The sequence below is a fragment of the Perognathus longimembris genome, chromosome 1 (genome assembly GCF_023159225.1).
Source record: "Perognathus longimembris pacificus isolate PPM17 chromosome 1, ASM2315922v1, whole genome shotgun sequence".
Taxonomy (NCBI): Eukaryota; Metazoa; Chordata; class Mammalia; order Rodentia; family Heteromyidae; genus Perognathus; species Perognathus longimembris.
Window position 1 is genome coordinate 156,751,169 of NC_063161.1, and position 17,109 is coordinate 156,768,277.

At 54.7% G+C, this 17,109-nt stretch overlaps 1 protein-coding gene across 1 annotated transcript; it reads left to right on the forward strand.

The window, feature by feature from the left end:
* The first annotated feature begins 269 nt into the window (after positions 1 to 269).
* Cercam (cerebral endothelial cell adhesion molecule) lies at positions 270 to 11,782 on the forward strand. The gene is made up of 13 exons (XM_048344111.1): positions 270 to 493; positions 1,811 to 1,921; positions 2,063 to 2,180; positions 2,735 to 2,869; positions 2,983 to 3,187; positions 4,860 to 4,979; positions 5,283 to 5,359; positions 5,449 to 5,555; positions 6,527 to 6,659; positions 8,391 to 8,518; positions 8,667 to 8,870; positions 10,267 to 10,519; positions 11,229 to 11,782. Exons 1-12 carry the CDS (start codon positions 288 to 290, stop codon positions 10,517 to 10,519), a joined length of 1,797 nt encoding a protein of 598 aa, XP_048200068.1. The 5' UTR covers positions 270 to 287; the 3' UTR covers positions 11,229 to 11,782.
* The last annotated feature ends 5,327 nt before the right edge of the window (positions 11,783 to 17,109 follow it).

Here is a 17,109-nt window from a genome sequence, read left to right on the forward strand (position 1 = left end):
GCCCACCTGTGCGAGGGCAGACCCCAGGCCCCGCCCAGCCGCGCACAGGCCCCGCCCACACGCGCGAAGCCACGCCCACGCGGCATCATCCCGGCCGGCCCCGCCCTCCCACGACCCCGCCCAGCCGCTCGCAGACCACGCCCACAGGCGCGAAGCCACGCCCACGCTGCTTCGCCCGGACCGGCCCCGCCCTCAAGAGGCCCCGCCCACCGGGGCGCCCCGCCCCTCCCGCCGGGGAGCCCCCGGGCCGCCGCCGCCGCCGCCGCCGCAGGAGCTGAGCGCCCGCCATGAGCGTCGCCCCGGCCGCCCCCGGGCTCCGGCTGCTCCCGCTGCTGCTCCTGCTGGGACCACGGCTCCAGGCTTCGGGGGTCGCCGAGTCGCCTCTGCCCACTGTGGTCCTTGCCATCCTGGCCCGCAATGCCGAGCACTCGCTGCCCCACTACCTGGGCGCGCTGGAGCGGCTGGACTACCCCCGGGCCAGGCTGGCCCTCTGGTGAGAGAGCCGGGTGTGGGCCCCCCCCCTCCCTGGGCTCCGACTCCCGGCCCCGGGGAAGGCCCCTCCCCTGGCAGCCCCCTTCTGCCCCTGCGCAGACCCCACCTTCGCCAGGCCCAGACAGAACTCCTAGCGCCCTGGGGAGCAAGACAGGCCAGGAGCGCCACCCCCACCTCCCTCCTGGGCTCCTCTGCATGCAAGTGGGGCCCAGCCCTTCTTGTCACAACCCTCAGAGCCCAAACCGCACCCTCGTGGGACTGCAGCGGAGATCCAGGGTACCCTGGAGTTCAACGTGGCAGAGATCAGCCAGCCTGGAGGACCAGGGTGCAGGTGGGGTCCTGTGGGCCCGGGCTCTGTGCTGTGCGGGGAATCAGGCTGGCTCCCTGCGCTGGCCCTGCAGCCAAGGGCAGTGTCCTGCCTGCTCCCTGGACCACCCTCCCGCGTCCCTGTACAACATGCAACCAAAGGCCACAACTCCTTTGACCATAAAATCCAAAACGAGGAGGAGTCCCAAGCTGAGGCTGTGGACAGACTACCCCTCACTGCACACCAAAGTTGGGCTGGGGTGGAGCCGAGGCTTGGGGAGGCTGCCCACAATCACCACAGTTTGGGAGTTGGTTCCCACCCCTGGAGGACTTGACACGTAGTTAGTCTTCATTTCTAGGCAATTGGCTTAAAGGGGCAGCATCACCTAAAACCTAGGCTCTTGGTTAAGCCCCCTCACCCACCCCCATCACGAGAGCTCCGTCCCCAGGCGAGGGTAGATTGCTGCCAACGGAGCTTGGGCTCATCCACGCTCAGAGCATAGCTTGGTCCTCATTACAACTTAGGATAAAGAAAAGCAGCAGATCTTTTGTCTGGGCCTGATTCCGAGCGGGAAAGGGCCAGGCATACAGTTGGTGGTCCTGCAGCCAGGGAGGAAGGTAAGTAACCAGGGAATGTGGCAGGTGTGAGGTGTATCAAGTCAGGGCTTTCATCTTTCCCAATGCCATCATCTTTAGTCTTCCCCTGGACCTAGACAGGACCGCTTAATAAAGTTACAGAGGAAGGAATGAACAGGACAAGTTAGGACCTGTGTGAGGTCAACACACAGTGCTAGTTGGACCCTGGTGGTCCTTCTGCTTCAGCCCCTCCCCTACGGCCCCACTCCTCTACACGCATACATGCACAGCGCACACGCATGCGCGTGCACATGCACGCACACTACTGCCCCCAGTGAGGGGAGGTTCTTGGTGTTTGGGGATGGAGATCACCATATTGTTCAGTCTTGCTGTGGCTGTCGCTGTACCCCCTCACTCTTTCCTCCTGTGTCCCCAGGTGTGCCACTGACCACAACGTGGACAACACCACGGGCATGCTGCAGGAGTGGCTGGCGGCTGTGGGCGGTGACTATGCAGCTGTGGTCTGGAGGCCCGAGGGGGAGGCCAGGTGGGGACAGGGCGCTGGGGAAGATGGAGAACAGTGCAGAGTCCCAGTCTCGGGGCAGGGAAGGCTCTGTCCTTATGTCCCCGCCATGAAGAGAGGGTGTCACCAAGGCCACGGGAACAGCTCATTCCTCTCCCTCTTCAGGCTCTACCCAGAGGAAGAGGGTCCTAAGCACTGGACCAAAGAGAGGCACCAGTTTCTGATGGAGTTGAAGCAGGAGGCCCTGACCTTTGCCAGGGACTGGGGGGCTGACTACATCCTGGTAAGGAAGTCTGGCTTCTGAAAGGTGGTGGGGATCCATCCGGCTTCACAAAGCCTTGGTGTGGCTGAACTGCCACGATTGGTGGCTGGATCTTTCAGAGCCTAGATCTGATGTTGAGCTTGAATATCTATGTTTGAGCCCAGACTGGGTATTAAGCCTGGATCCCAGAGACAGATCCTAGTGCTTGGAATATAAACTGAGCCTAGATCCCTGGACTAGGGCTCAGGGTAGGTAGGTCTTTGGATCCATTTTCTTTTATGTGGTGCCCAGGAATTGAACCCAGGGCTTTGTTCATGGTAGGCAAGCACCCAAACGCAAAGCCCAATTCCCAGTCCCTGGATCCATTTTCTAAGCCAGATCTCTTAGATCAGCTTCTCAGGCCTGATCTCTGATCTCAGCGTCCCAGACCGGATCCTTAGAAGAAACAGATCTATGTGTATCCTTTAGACCTCCAGTAGTGGACCTGGGGGGACTCTGGGGGGACTTCACTCAGTGAGTTCCCGGGCAGGGAGCCTACAGCGCAGAGCGGGCTGAGGACACTCCCTTCCTCAAAGTTTGCAGACACGGACAACATCCTGACTAACAACCAGACACTGCGGTTTCTGATAGAGCAGGGGCTACCGGTGGTGGCCCCCATGCTGGACTCCCAGACCTACTACTCCAACTTCTGGTGTGGCATCACCCCCCAGGTGAGGCCGGGGCGGGGCCTCCGGAGGCTTGAGCTCCCAGGAGGAAGGGCCTGAACGGGTCTTTAGGGTTCGGTGCAGGTGGCCCCTGGGCCCAGAGCATCCTTGTTCCCCAGGGCTACTACCGCCGCACCCCCGAGTACTTCCCCACCAAGAACCGCCAGCGCCGGGGCTGTTTCCGGGTTCCCATGGTCCACTCCACCTTCTTGGTGTCCCTGCGAGAGAAGGAGACAGCTCAGCTCGCCTTCTACCCACCTCACCCCAATTACACGTGGCCTTTCGATGACATCATCGTCTTCGCCTACTCCTGCGAGGCCGCTGGTGAGGACCAGCCCTCCTGGAGCATTCCTTGGAGGCCCCTGGACCTTTGCACCTGCCGATCCCTCTGCTTAACCAGCTCTTCCCCACTCTGCATTTCATCTGCTCAACTCCTGTTTGTCGGTTCCCTTTTGTGTCATTGCCTCCCTCCCTCACTCCCTCCCTCCCTCCCTCCTTCCCTCCCTCCTTCCTTCCCTCCTTCCCTTTTCCTTTCTTTTTTTTTTTTTTTTTTTTGGCCAGTCCTGGGGCTTGGACTCAGGGCCTGAGCACTGTCCCTGGCTTCTTTTTGCTCAAGGCTAGCACTCTGCCACTTGAGCCACAGCGCCACTTCTGGCAATTTTCTGTATATGTGGTGCTGGGGAATCAAACCCAGGGCACTCTTGCCACTAGGCCATATCCCCAGCCCCCTCTTTCTTTCTTTCTTGTTCTTTTTGTTGTTGTTGGGAGGCTTGAACTCAGGGTCTGGGCACTATCCCTGAGCCTCTTTGTGCTCAAGGCTAGCACACTACCACTTCAGCCTTAGCTCCACTTCCAGTTTTTGAGTGGTTAATTGGAGCTAAGAGTCTCATAGACTTTACTGCCTGGGCTGGCTTCAAAGCACGATCCTCAGATCTCAGCCTCCTGGGTAGCTGGGATTTCAGGCGTGAGCCGCTGGTGCCCAGCGTGTAGCCTTTCTTAAATCCACCGTGCTGGTAGGTTGGATGCCATTGTGCCATTGTGGCACTTGTGTGTACTGTGCAAGGATTCAGGGGGCACCCACCCTGTACTGGGTGCTAGGGAGACAGTGGTGAGAGGAGGGGGTCCCTGCCCTCCCAGAGCCTCCAGTCCTGCCAATCAAAGGACCTCACAACCCACATCCAATCACCCTGGGGCAGGGAGAACTTCTTGACTGTAGGAGATGTGAGAACTTAGACTAGATGTGATCTGGTCAGGGAAGAACTACTGAGCTGAGCTCTAAAGTATGGGCAGGCCTTGAAAAAGGAAATAGCCAGGCACTGATCTGAAATCCTAGCTCCTCAGGAGGCTGAGATCTGAGGATCATGGTTCGAAGCCAGCCTAGACAGGAAAGTCTGTGAGACTCTTATCTCCAGTTAACGATGGAAAAACCAGTCAGAAGCAGACATGTGGTTCAAGTGGTAGAGTGCTGGCCTTGAGAAGAAAAAAAAAAAAGTTCAAGGGTAGCACTCAGGCCCTGAGTTCATGCCCCAGGACAGGAGGAGGGGGAGGGGGAGGGGGAGGGGGAGGGGAGGGGGAGGGGGAGGGGGAGGGGAGGGGAGGGGGAGGGGGAGGGGGAGAAGGAGGAGGAGGAGGAGGAGGAGGAGGAGGAGGAGGAGGAGGAGGAGGAGGAGGAGGAGGAGGAGGAGGAAAAATTCAGTGCTCCTTGGTTCCCTGGCTTCAGTAGCTGAAGGCATTCAGTGACAAGTGGTTTTGTCCCTAGCGCACAACTTTTGTACCCTCGCTCTTGGGAAGGGAAGGGAGAAAGATCTGTTGAGGGACCAGAGCGTCTTGGGAGAACTGTCTCCGGAGAAGAGCTCCTTTGATTCTGGTCATGCCGCTCTTATTTGCATGGGGAAACTGAGGCCAGGAGGACTCACGCTTTGGGTCACTGCAGTTCTGGGCCTAGGGGCCTCTGCTGGGTTCCGAGAGCCATGTCCGACCCCGCCTCTCTCCGCAGGGGTCTCAGTGCACGTGTGCAATGAGCACCGATTTGGGTACATGAACGTGGCAGTGCAACCCCAGCAGGGGCTGGAGGACGAGAAGGTCAACTTTGTCCACCTGATCTTGGAAGCACTCGGTGAGGGCTGCGGCCTGCTTGGCGCCCCTGCTGGAGGGCTGGCTGCCTGCCTGCCTGCCTTCCCTCCGGGCTCTTCTCCTAGGCCAGGCGGAAGTGTCCTTGGGGTGCTGGCCTTGCCCCTCATTCTTGCCATGATGTTAAGCTGTACCCTTTCCCCGGGGGGACCCCGCCTGTGTGATGGGGACAGGTGGGCTCCTTGTGCCAGTGTTCAGGTGAGGGGAGTAGGAGCAGGCTGGGAGCTGGGACTCAGGGTGGACCGCGGGAGCCTGCGGATGCCTGACTGGGAGGCGCTTCCCTCTGCAGTGGACGGGCCCCCCATGCAGGCCTCAGCTCACGTGTTTCGGCCCCCAAAGAGGCCCAGTAAGCTGGGGTTTGGTGAGGTAAGGCCTCAGCCGTGGGGGAGGGGTGGGATGGATCTCGGGTCTCGGCCCTCCCCATCCCCCCCCCCCCACCTGTCCGTTACCCACAGGTCTTTGTCATCGGCCTGGCCCGCAGGCCCCACCGGCGAGCCCGCATGCTGAGCTCGCTCCGGGAGATGGAGATCTCTGGGCGCGTGGTGGACGCTGTGGACGGCCGGTGAGACCTCTGGGAATGGAGCCAGGGCAGGCAATGGGGTCCATCTCTGAGCGAGCTCCCAGTTTCTGGGTCCAGGAAGTATCCAGAAAGGACGCGAGTCCTGCTGGCTGAGGCCATGCTGGGGTAGACAGACAGAGGACGGGATGCCCTTCCTCGGCACATCGCCGGGGGCAGTGCCCAGCTTGAGGGGCCCAGCCGTGTGACTCGTGGCCAGTCACCCCCATCTCTGAACCCCCTGTGTCTCTCTCCTGTGCTTCCCTCGGGGCTCCATCACCTCCAGAACACTTGGGATCCTCAGGCTGGTCCTTCTCTGTGCTGGACTTGGGACCCTGAGGAGTACTGATGGGCTCAGGCAGCTCTGTTCCCCAGGGCAATGCTAGGGTGTGCGGCCCTTCTGCCCCCCTGCGGTTCACTTCAAAAGCTCCCCAGCTCTTTTGGTTTGGTTTGGTTTGGTTTTTCTGTGCTAGTCCTGGGTCTTGAAATTAGGGCCTGGGTATTGTCCCTGAGCTTTTTTTGCTCAGGGCTACCACTTGAGCCATTGCAATACTTCCAGTTTTGGTTTTTTTTTTTGATAGCTAACTGTAAGAGTCTCATGGACTTTCTTGACTAGGCTGGCTTTGAACTAAGAGCCTCAGATCTCAGCCTCCCGAGGCCTCCTCAGGCGTGAGCCCCAGGCCCCAGGCTCTCCCAGCACTTTCGACTTGAGGATATCTGCCCCGTGGTCGGTGTCTGCCCAGGAAGTCTTCAGTATGTGGCCCACACTCCCCGCCCTCAGGCAGACCCCACTTCCGTAAACCGAGTCACACGAGGCTTTCCCCGAAGTTGGCTCCCTGTTCTCGGGCCGGCTGCTGACATACTGGAGGCATAGAAAGGAGTCACGGCGCGCTGCGGCCTCTTTCCAGCCAGACGCCGGGGTGACAGTCCCCAGGGGCACCGGGGAGGCCCCTCTGCAGAATCTGTGTGCTTTGCAGGCTGCTCAACAGAAGTATCCTCAGGACCCTGGGCGTGGACCTGCTCCCCGGCTATCAGGACCCCTTCTCGGGCCGCACGCTGACCAAGGGGGAGGTGGGCTGCTTCCTCAGCCACTACTCCATCTGGGAAGAGGTGAGCACACCTGCGCTCCGGGCCGCACCCTCGGGGACAGCAGGGGACAGCCCGTCCTAGTCACGCCAGGCCTGTACAGACACACGATCCGCAGCGGTGCCCCCCCCCCCCCCCCCCCCCCCGTCCAACGGTGGACATCACCACATCGCCAATTAACCACCAGGAAACCGGAAGTGGCGCCGTGGCTCAAGCGGTAGAGCGCTAGCCTTGAGCTCAGGGACAGCGCCCAGGCCCAGAGTTCAAACCCTAGGACCACCGACAGCCAAAAGAAATCAAGAGAGTGGCAATCTTGCGGTAGAGGCAGGAGGTGCGTGTGCGGGCCGACCTCCTCTTCCTCTGGCCCTTGCTGGATGGATGCTCTGCCTACCACTTGAGCTATGCCTCTCGCCTCTTCTTGCATTGGTTATTGGTTATTCCTATTTCGTTGTTGTTGTTGTTGTTGTTTTTGTGGTCTCGGGGCTTGAACTCGGGTTCTGGGTGCTGTCACTGAGCCTCTTTGTGCTTAAGGCTAGTGCTCTACCACTTGAGCCACAGCACCACTTCCAGCGTTTTCTGAGTAACTTATTGGAGATATGAGTCTCATGGACTTTCTTGCCTGGGCTGGCTTTGAACTGCAGTCCTCAGATCGCAGCCTCTTGAGCAGCCAGGATGACAGGTGTGAGCCCTTGGTGCCCGGTGCCCCATGCCCCTTTCTTTTTCTCCTACTGATGAGTCTTACTTACAAGGTTCTACTATGTAGCCCACTCACCTCACCCTTACGGTCTTTCTGTGTCAGCCCCCGAGTGCTGCGATTGCAGGCATGAGCCGCTGTATCTAGCTCTCTGTGCTCTTTCCTACCCTATATTATCTTCTGCCCAATGAAAGTACGTTGGTATGTGTGAGCTTCTGTTTATCGTTGTCTTTTTGAAAACCAGTTCTGTAAAAAAATTGAGGGATGATGACTCAGTTTGCCGTTTACTGTGCTCATTTCACGTTCTTTTCACATTTCCCAAAGTTACATGAAGAATCTTTTCTTTTTTTTGGGGGGGGGTCTGTTGTGGAGCTTGGGTGCTGTCCTTAAGCTCTTTAGCTCAAGGCTCTACCACTTTGAGCTACAGTTCCACTTCCAGTGTTCTGAATGTTAACTGAAGATAAGAGTCTTATGGACTTTCCTATCCCGGCTGGCTTTGAACCACGATCTTCAGATCTCAGCCTCTCGAACAGCTAGGACTGCAGGGGCGAGCCAGCAGTGCCTGGCACGAAGTAGTTTTTCCTTGAGATGTGAGGGCAGCCCAGTTTCCATGAAGAGACTCAGGAGGTGACTTAACAAGCCGGACCCTGGAGCCTAGCAGTCACAGGTTGAAACCCGGGGCCTGTCACTTCTGGCGCCGTGCTCTGGGCAAGCCTTTTTCCCTTCCGGCGCCCACTTGCTTTCCTTCCTGCCTCCCCTCCCCCCCCAGCTCCTGGGAGATCCCAGCGCCCTCTGGGGAGTGCGGGTGCCCAGGGAGCCCAGCGAGGCCGGTGACGGCTGTGAGCATCCCTGACAGCTACACTCGGGGCCTGAGGGCCTTCCATACCAGGGCCGGGCCCATGGCAGCCCCCAGCTCAGAGCGCCCCGCAGACTTGAGAGTGGCTTCGGGGTGCTGCCAGGGCTCGGGTAGCTGGGGCCGGGCACAGACGATTGGCTCTCGGCAGGGGGGGGGGAGAGGGAAGCTTGACTCCGCAGTCCCCTCCCGCCTCCTTGTACCACAGGTGGTGGCCAGGGGCCTGGCCCAGGTCCTGGTGTTTGAAGATGATGTGTACTTCAAAAGCAACTTCCGGGGGAGGTTGGAACAGCTGATGCGGGACGTGGCGGCACAGAAGCTCCCGTGGGACCTCATGTAGGTGGCCTGCTGATGTCCACTCCCTGCTGGCCAGCCCTTCCCGCAGAGCCTGGCCCTGTCACGGGGTGGGCGGGGAGGGTGGGGAGGGGAGCTTGGGATACCCCACGAGCAAGGCCGCCATCGGGGTCCCTGGTGTCCCTCGCAGCTACCTGGGCCGGAAGCAGGTGAACCCCGAGGAGGAGCTGGCGGTGGAGGGGCTGCCTGGCCTGGTGGTGGCGGGGTATTCCTACTGGACGCTGGCCTACGCCCTGAGCCTGGCTGGGGCCCGCAAGCTGCTGGCCTCGCAGCCTCTGCACCGCATGCTGCCTGTGGACGAGTTTCTGCCCATCATGTCTGACCGGCACCCCAAGTGAGACTGGGAGGGCGGGGCTCCTCACGGGAGGGCAGAGATTGGTGAGGTCCAGTCAGACGCAGCGAGGTGTGAACGCTGTGCTGTCGTGTGCGTGTGCGTGTGTGTGTGCGTGTGTGGGGATTTTTTTTGTAGTATTAGGGGTTGAATTCAGAGCCTCTTTCTTTCTCCTTCCTTCCTTCTTTCCTTCCTCCCTCCCTCCCTTCTTCCTTTCCTCCCTCCCTCCCTTCTTTCCCTCCCTCCCTCCCTTCTTCTTTCCCTTCCTCCCTCCCCCCGCTTTCTTTCTTCTTTTGCTGGTCCTGGGGCTTGAACTCAGGGCTTGGGTGTTGTCCTTGAGCTCTTTTTGCTCAAGGCTAGCGCTCTACCACTTGAGCCACAGTGCCACTTCCGGCTTTTTCTGTGATTAATTGGAGATAAGACTCTTAGGGACTTGACTGCCCGGGCTGGCTTTGAACTGCGATCCTTAGATCTCAGCCTCCTGAGTAGGATAACAGGCATGAGCTACCAGCGCCCAGCTGGGGCCTCTTTCTAAGAAGGTGCTCTACCACTTAAGCCATGCTCCCAGCTCTTTTTTTTTTTTGGCCAGTCCTGGGGCTTGGACTCAGGGCCTGAGCACTGTCCCTGGCTTCTTTTTTCTTTTGCTCAAGGCTAGCACTCTGCCACTTGAGCCACAGCGCCACTTCTGGCCATTTTCTGTATATGTGGTGGCCATATCCCCAGCCCCTCCCAGCTCTTTTGATCTTAATTATTTTTCAAATAAGATCTTACATTTTTTTTGGGGGGGGGGCAGGCCAGCCTATAATCGTGATCCTCCTCTTCGCTGTCATTTACTCTACTAGGATGGCGGTCATATACTATTAAGCCCAGCTATAGATTGAGACAGGGTCTTGCAAACTTTTTTTTTTTGGCCAGTCCTGGGCCTTGGACTCAGGGCCTGAGCACTGTCCCTGGCTTCTTCCCGCTCAAGGCTAGCACTCTGCCACTTGAGCCACAGCGCCACTTCTGGCCGTTTTCTGTATATGTGGTACTGGGGAATCGAACCTAGGGCCTCGTGTATCCGAGGCAGGCACTCTTGCCACTAGGCTATATCCCCAGCCCGCAAACTTTTTTTTTTTTTTTTTTTTTTTGCTGGGTTGGTCTCCAGCCTGGAACCTTCTTGATCTCTACCTCTCATCCAGCTGGTATTGCAGGTGTGAGCCACTGCTCCTGGTCCTCTCTCTGGGTTTTAATGGCACGATGACTTTGTGTTGAGCCTCCGTTTCCTTATCAGGGAAATGGGGACGTAGGAAGTCCCACTTCTCAGGTTGCTGTGAGCACCGGTGGGGTGGGGGCGGGGGGGGGGGGCTGGGGAGAGGAGCCCCCCTCTGCACACCTCAGCCATCTTCCCGCCTCACAGCGAGCAGTACAAGGCACACTTCTGGCCTCGGGACCTGCGGGCCTTCTCTGCCCAGCCCCTGCTCGCCACCCCCACCCACTACGCCGGGGACCGTGACTGGCTCAGTGACACAGAGACGTCCTCCCCTTGGGACGATGACAGTGGCCGCATCGTCAGCTGGACTGGCTCTCAGAAGTCCCTGCGTGGCCCCAGCCTGGGCCTGGCTGGCAGCAGTGGGAACAGCCTCCTCCCCCACCCCCGGGACGAGCTCTAGGTGAGGCCAGGGCCAGGAAGAGGCCCCAGGCCCTGCACTGGACTGTCTGGCTCTGTCTCCACCTTCTCGGCCATCTTTGCCCTGCCAGTGTCCGGCTTCGTCTCGGTCTCTGGGTCTGTGGTTGGCGCTCTCGCTCTCTCTCTCGCTCTTTCCCTCCCCCTGTGTCTGGCTCCATTCACCACATACGCTGGCACGTGTCTCTCTCTGATGGTTTCAGACTCTAGTTCTTGTTTTGTTTTGTTTTTATCCAGTCCTGGGGCTTGGACTCAGGGCCTGAGCACTGTCCCTGGCTTCTTTTTTGCTCAAGGCTAGCGCTCTACCACTTGAGCCACAGCGCCACTTCTGGCTTTTTCTATATATGTGGTGCTGAGGAATCGAACCCAGGGCTTCATGTATACGAGGCGAGCACTCTACTACTAGGCCATATTACAGGCCCAGACTCCAGTTCTTTCTGTTTCTTTCTTCCTGCCCTTCTTTTTTTTTTTTTTTTTTTGGCCAGTCCTGGGCCTTGGACTCAGGGCCCGAGCACCGTCCCTGGCTTCTTCCCGCTCAAGGCTAGCACTCTGCCACTTGAGCCACAGCGCCACTTCTGGCCGTTTTCTGTATATGTGGTGCTGGGGAATCGAACCTAGGGCCTCGTGTATCCGAGGCAGGCACTCTTGCCACTAGGCTATATCCCCAGCCCCCTTCCTGCCCTTCTTGGCCCCAGTCCCACCAGCTCCAAGCAAAAGCACCTGGAGCAGAGCGGCGGATCACTGGCGGGAGCCACCAAGAGCCAGCAGATACCTCGCTGTCGCCAACACATTGACCACTCCGCCCTCCATCCAAGATGGAGCCAGCTGGCTGCCCAGTGGCGCACACCTGTAATCCTAGCTACTCAGGAAGCTGGGGCCTGGAGGACTGGACAGAAAAGTGTGGGAGATTCCTTCTCCAATCAAAAAGCCATGCTGAAGGCATGGCTCAAGGGGTAGAGCACCAAGTGGGCGAACCACGTAGTGAGACCGTGAGGCTCAATGGCCCCCAACCCTGTGGCCTGGGACCTCCTCATCCTGTGTGAAGCCGGGTCGACCCCAGAGGCTGTGCTCCCTGAAAATTCGGCCCCTGACCCCCTGTCTACCTCCACCTCTGCCTCATCCCTGACTCTACATCTGGGCCTCACCAGCACCCTCTTGGGTGATGGGAAGAGCAGAGAGGTGGGTGCCGTGGGCCTGGTGCTTTGTTCCCAGCAGGCCCTCAATAAAAGCCCGCTGTATTTGCACCTTACACGTCTTCACTCGTGGCTGGATCGCTTTGCATCTTCCCTGGCCTGAGTAGGATGGAGAGGTGGGCAGCTCGAGGGGGAGGGGAAGGGGAAGGAGGGGGAGGAGGAGGGGGAGGAGTCAGATGGCCCAGCATCGCCTCCTGCTGGCTACTTCGGGGAGGCACCCACCCCTCTTGGGCCGCCTTGTCCCCTGCGGTATATTTGGGAAGACTTTGATAGACTTGGTCTGGGTAGATAGAAAGTACCCGGGCAGCAAATGCTCGCCTGCAGGCGCTGACACGGTCGTCACCAGCCTCCCCTTGCTGGTTAGGTTGGGCCCTTGCCACTGAGAGCTGTGGAAGAGACCCCTGCCCTCCCCCCTCCCCCCCCCACTTCATGTCTGCCCTTGTTTGGGAGCCCCTTTAGACAGGAGGAGGCCTGGGAGCAGTGCGGCCACTAGAGGGCACCAGCGCGCCCTTTGCGGGTCGGTGGTGGCGCCCCAGACCCTGGGGCCAGCTTCTCTCCAGGGCTGTTCAGGGGCTGGAGGGGGGAGGGGGACATGGCTCCTTGCCTTGGCTGCCTCCGCCTCCTTCTGGGCTCTCCCCTGCTGTGTGAGCACCCCAGTCCTGGTAGAACCCCCTAGGCGCCCCCTGAGGTTGTACTGTCCCTGGCTTCTTTTTGCTCGAGGCTAGCGCTCTACCACTTGAGCCACAGCACCACTCCTGGCTTTTTCTGTGTATGTGGTAGAGGAATCGAACCCAGGGCTTCATGCATGCTAGGCAAGCACTCTTGCCACGAAACCTCTCTCTCACCAGATCAGGCAAGAAGATTCACAGGACTTTTACCTTTAATTAACCAGCAGAAATCTCTGGCTCAAATGGTAGAGTGCCAGCCTTGAGCGAAAATGCTAAGAAACTGGGCCTAGGCCCTGAGTTCAAGACCCATCACCAGTGTGTTTACACACACACACACACACACACACACACACACACAGAGTAGCACAGAGGATACTACATAGCTGTAGCTTAGTGGTAGAGCACACACTACACATGAATCCCTGGGTCCTCTCCCCAGCATGGTAAAATATAAAGAACCCTTGCACTCTCCAAACTTAACATTTATCTAGTTTTGCTGGTTCTAACCTGTTTTTATTGTCAATCAAATAGATCATGAATTATCTTTTCCAACAAGTTTTTTTCTTTTTTTTATTAATTGAACATAAATTTTTTTTACAAGGTGTTGTGCAAAGAGGGTGCAGTTACATAGTAGGGCAGTGTGTACATTTCTTGTGATATCTTACAACCTGTTTTTCCATCCCTTGTCTAGGTCAGGTAGACCCATATGCAATATACAATGTATCAAGCACATATACAGTGTTCACAGACTTGGTCTCTACTGTCTCTCCATCTCCCTTTGTTAACAGTCATATATCAGGGAGATCATGCCCCTTTGTTTTCTGTGTTCTAGGCTTGTCTCACTCAACATTATTTGTTCGAGTTCTGACCATTTCCCTGCGAATAACAATATTTCACCATTCCTAATCGCTATGTAGTATTCCATTGTGTATAAGTACCATATTTTTTTTATCCATTCGTCTGTGGAGGGGCATCTGGGTTGTTTCCATATTTTGGCTATTGTGAATTGTGCCACGATAAACATGGAAGTACAAATGTCTTTTTGATATCTTGGGTTTTGCTGTTTAGGATAGATGCCTAGGAGTGGTATGGCTGGGTTGTAGGGTAGGTCTATATTGAGCTTTTTGAGAAACCTCCATACTGTTCTCCAAAGTGGTTGTACTAATTTGCACTCCCACCAACAATGGAGAAGGGTTCCTCTTTCCCCACAGCCCCTCCAGCATTTTCCAACAAGTTTTTTCTTCTGTTAATTTTCTTCTGAATGGAAGCATATACCTTTTCAAAAAAATATTTAAACATCACAGAAACGTCAGTTTACAAGTGAAAAATTTTCCCTTATATAAAAGTTATATATAAAAATTATATATAGGGGCTGGGGATATGGCCTAATGGTAGAGTGCTTGCCTCATATACATGAAGCTCTGGGTTCGATTCCTCAGCACCACATATATAGATAAAAGCCAGAAGTGGTGCTGTGGCTTAAGTGGTAGAGTGCTAGCCTTGAGCAAAAAGAAGCCAGGGACAGTGCTCAGGCCCTGAGTCCACACCCCAGGACTGGCAACAAAAACAAAACAAATAAATAAATAAAAATTATATATAAATTCTAGAAATTATATATAATTATATGTATATATAATATATATGTAATTTATTTTTCCATTCTGGGGGCTTGAAGTCTGGGCCTGGAAGCTGTCCTTGAGTGTTTTTGCTCAAGGCTCTACCACTTGAGCCACAGCTCCACTTCTGGATTTTTTTTTTCTGGTTAATTGGAGAAAAGAGTCTCGTAGACTTTCCTGTCCTGGCTGGCTTCTAACCTTGATCCTCAGATCTCAGCCTCCTGAGTAGCTGGTATTACAGGAGTGAGTCACCAGCCACTTGGCTTAGAAATGGTCAATTTTAATTTTGTTTTAATATTCCTTAAATTTTGTTTACATGTGTTAATTTCTTTTTTTTTTTTTTTTTCCAGTCCTGGGGCTTGGGACTTAGGGCCTGAGCACTGTCCCTGGTTTTGTTTTGCTCAAGGCTAGCACTCTACCTCTTGACCCATAGCGCCACTTCTGGCTTTTTCTGTGTACGGAATCGAACCCAGGGCTTCGTGTGTGCCAAACAAGCACTCTACAGCTAAGCCACATTCCCAGCCCTACATGTGTGTTAATGTTCATACAGAGGTGACATCACAGTCTGCTTAGGGCGTTGCCCCTTGCCGTCTTTTTCCTTTTCTCTGTAGCACTAGGAGAGATCAAGTCCAGGACTTAATGCATGGCAGGCAAGTTCTGTACCATTGAGCTTCAGCCCCAAGATCTGCAGTTCTATAATATTCCCTTGAATCCTATGAGGCAGCTGGGATTCTCAGCCTCTCACAAATATTAGACGTTTTGATTAGGCCTCAGATTGGTATGCTTCCAATGAAAGTCTCCAAGGTCACCTGTGCCATTCCAGCGATTCTGTATTGTCACCGGCACTGATATGTTAGCTAGGTATAAGCAAAATGGAGACTACACAATTTTATTCACCTTCTCAGCGGTGCCATTAGAAGATCCCAGAATGTGCTGCAGTCTAGACTAATGATTTAAGACAATTTCCTAATAACGTCTTTGTCCTACACACTCTCCGCGTCAAAGTTGGGCCTGTGCATTGAGGGTGTAATGGACACTTCCTGAGGACACCTCTGAGGAGGAGCCACAAGGGTAAGCCTCAGGCCTATAGGACACGGTACCCTCATCTTATTGGATAACCAACCCTCAGGCCTTGACAACCCCTTATCCAACCCCCACCCCAACCCCGACCTTGAGGTGGATTTCCACCTTGCCTACAAATCACTCCTTGCTATCTTTGTACTGTCTGTAGTAGTTCTTTGTTGAACCTGGGGCAGCATCTTAATCTTCAACGTTGCACACGAAGAACCAAGGCTCAGCCAGGTACCGGTGCCTCACTGTCATCCTAGCTACTCAGAAGGCTGAGATCTGAGGCCTGCGGTTTGAAGCCAGTCTGGCAGGAGAGTGCATGAAACTCTTATCTCCAGTTATCCAGCAAAAAGCCAGTAGTAGAGCTATGGCTCAAGTGGTAGAGTGGAACAATGCCCAGGTCCCCAAGTAAAAGCCTCAGTATCTGAATAACAAAACAAGTCATAGGGACTTTCCTGCTTGGGCTGGCTTTGAACCACAATCTCAGATCTGAGCGTCCTGAGTAGCGAGGATTACACATATGATATGAGTAACTAGCAACCAGCTCTAAGAGATTCTTGGATACAGAAGTTTTATGTTTTCCTTAACTGAGCCTCTTGATGTGTATCTAATTATCTAATTACATTTGCTCATAAATGTGTCAGTTTTATTTTTATAATTTGACATTTGGTCAACATGAACACGGAGTTCATTCTTATTTTGTTTTTGCATTGCTGGGGATGGGACCCAAGGGCTCACACATGCTAGACAGCTGCTCCTGGGCTCTACCTCCCTATGAAAACGTTTTTGTAAAAACCAACATTTGGGGCTGGGAATGGGGTTTAGTGGTAGAAAAAAAAAACTATTCTAGCACCACTATGATTTGGTTAACACCACAGGAAAACACAAAGCCATAAAACACTTAAAAACATATAATTTCTAGATTATATCAATCTTCTTTCCAGAAAAATTCTAGTTTTACAGGATGCTTTTTTATTTTTATTTTTTTTTCATTTATTGTCAAAGAGGGGTTACTTTTTTTTTTTCCAGTCCTGCAGCTTGAACTCAGGGCCTGGGCCTGAGTCTAACCTTCTTTTTGCTCAAGGCTAGCACTCTGTCACTTGAGCCACAGCGCCCCTTCCAGCCTTTTCTGTTTGTTAGGAACTGAACCCAGGGCTTCATGCATGCTAGGCAAGCACTCTACCACTAAGCCACATTCCCAGCCCTTATAGGATGTTTTTTATTGGAATCTCAGTAGGGATATTTGATTTAGTTTTTGGTGAAGGAATATGAGGATTTAAGGTCAGAGTCTTTTTTTTTTGCCAGTCCTGGGCCTTGGACTCAGGGCCTGAGCACTGTCCCTGGCTTCTTTTTGCTCAAGGCTGGCACTCTGCCACTTGAGCCACAGCGCCACTTCTGGCGCTGTATTATGTGGTGCTGGGGAATTGAACTCAGGGCTTCATGAATAGGAGGCAAGCAATTTCGCCACTAGGCCATATTCCCAGCCCCCAAGGTCAGAGTCTTGAATTTGCTAGGCTGTGCCACTTGAGCCACCCTGTTTATGTTGGTCATTTTTTTTGAGATAGAATCATACTTTATTTAGGCTGGCTTGGGCTGCTATTTGTACTTCCTTCATAGTTTAATGATAGGGGTGTACTACTGCACCCAGTGATTGACTGGTTGAGATGGTATCTTTTGAACTTTGTTTTCTGCTCGATGGTCTTGAATAGAGATTCCTAGATCTGTGCCTTCTAAGTACAGGTTTGAGCCACCACACTTCTTTGTGGGTGTGTGTGTGGGTGTGTGTGTGCACGCGCGCACGCACAGCATTCAGTAGTCTTCATAGACAACAGCCATTGTCTTCAAAGATCCTGGGTTCTAAGAGGCTTATTCTCTTACTACTTCCTCTTACAAAGTTTGTATGTGTGTAAACATGTGTTTGTTGTATATGTCTGTAGTGTGTGTGTGTTCTGAGAGGGGTGTAGACTCTGTCCTGCCCATTCTCAGATTTGCCACCAAGCACTGTATTGGAAGGGCAAGACTCTCTTTAGA

Bases quoted from the DNA above. Each gene is read 5' to 3' on its own strand.
- Cercam (XM_048344111.1), top strand. From the start codon at position 288: ATGAGCGTCGCCCCGGCCGCCCCCGGGCTCCGGCTGCTCCCGCTGCTG. The intron at 494-1,810 runs GTGAGAGAGCCG...CTGTGTCCCCAG, and splicing joins CGGGCCAGGCTGGCCCTCTG to GTGTGCCACTGACCACAACG. The intron at 5,556-6,526 runs GTGAGACCTCTG...TGTGCTTTGCAG, and splicing joins GTGGACGCTGTGGACGGCCG to GCTGCTCAACAGAAGTATCC.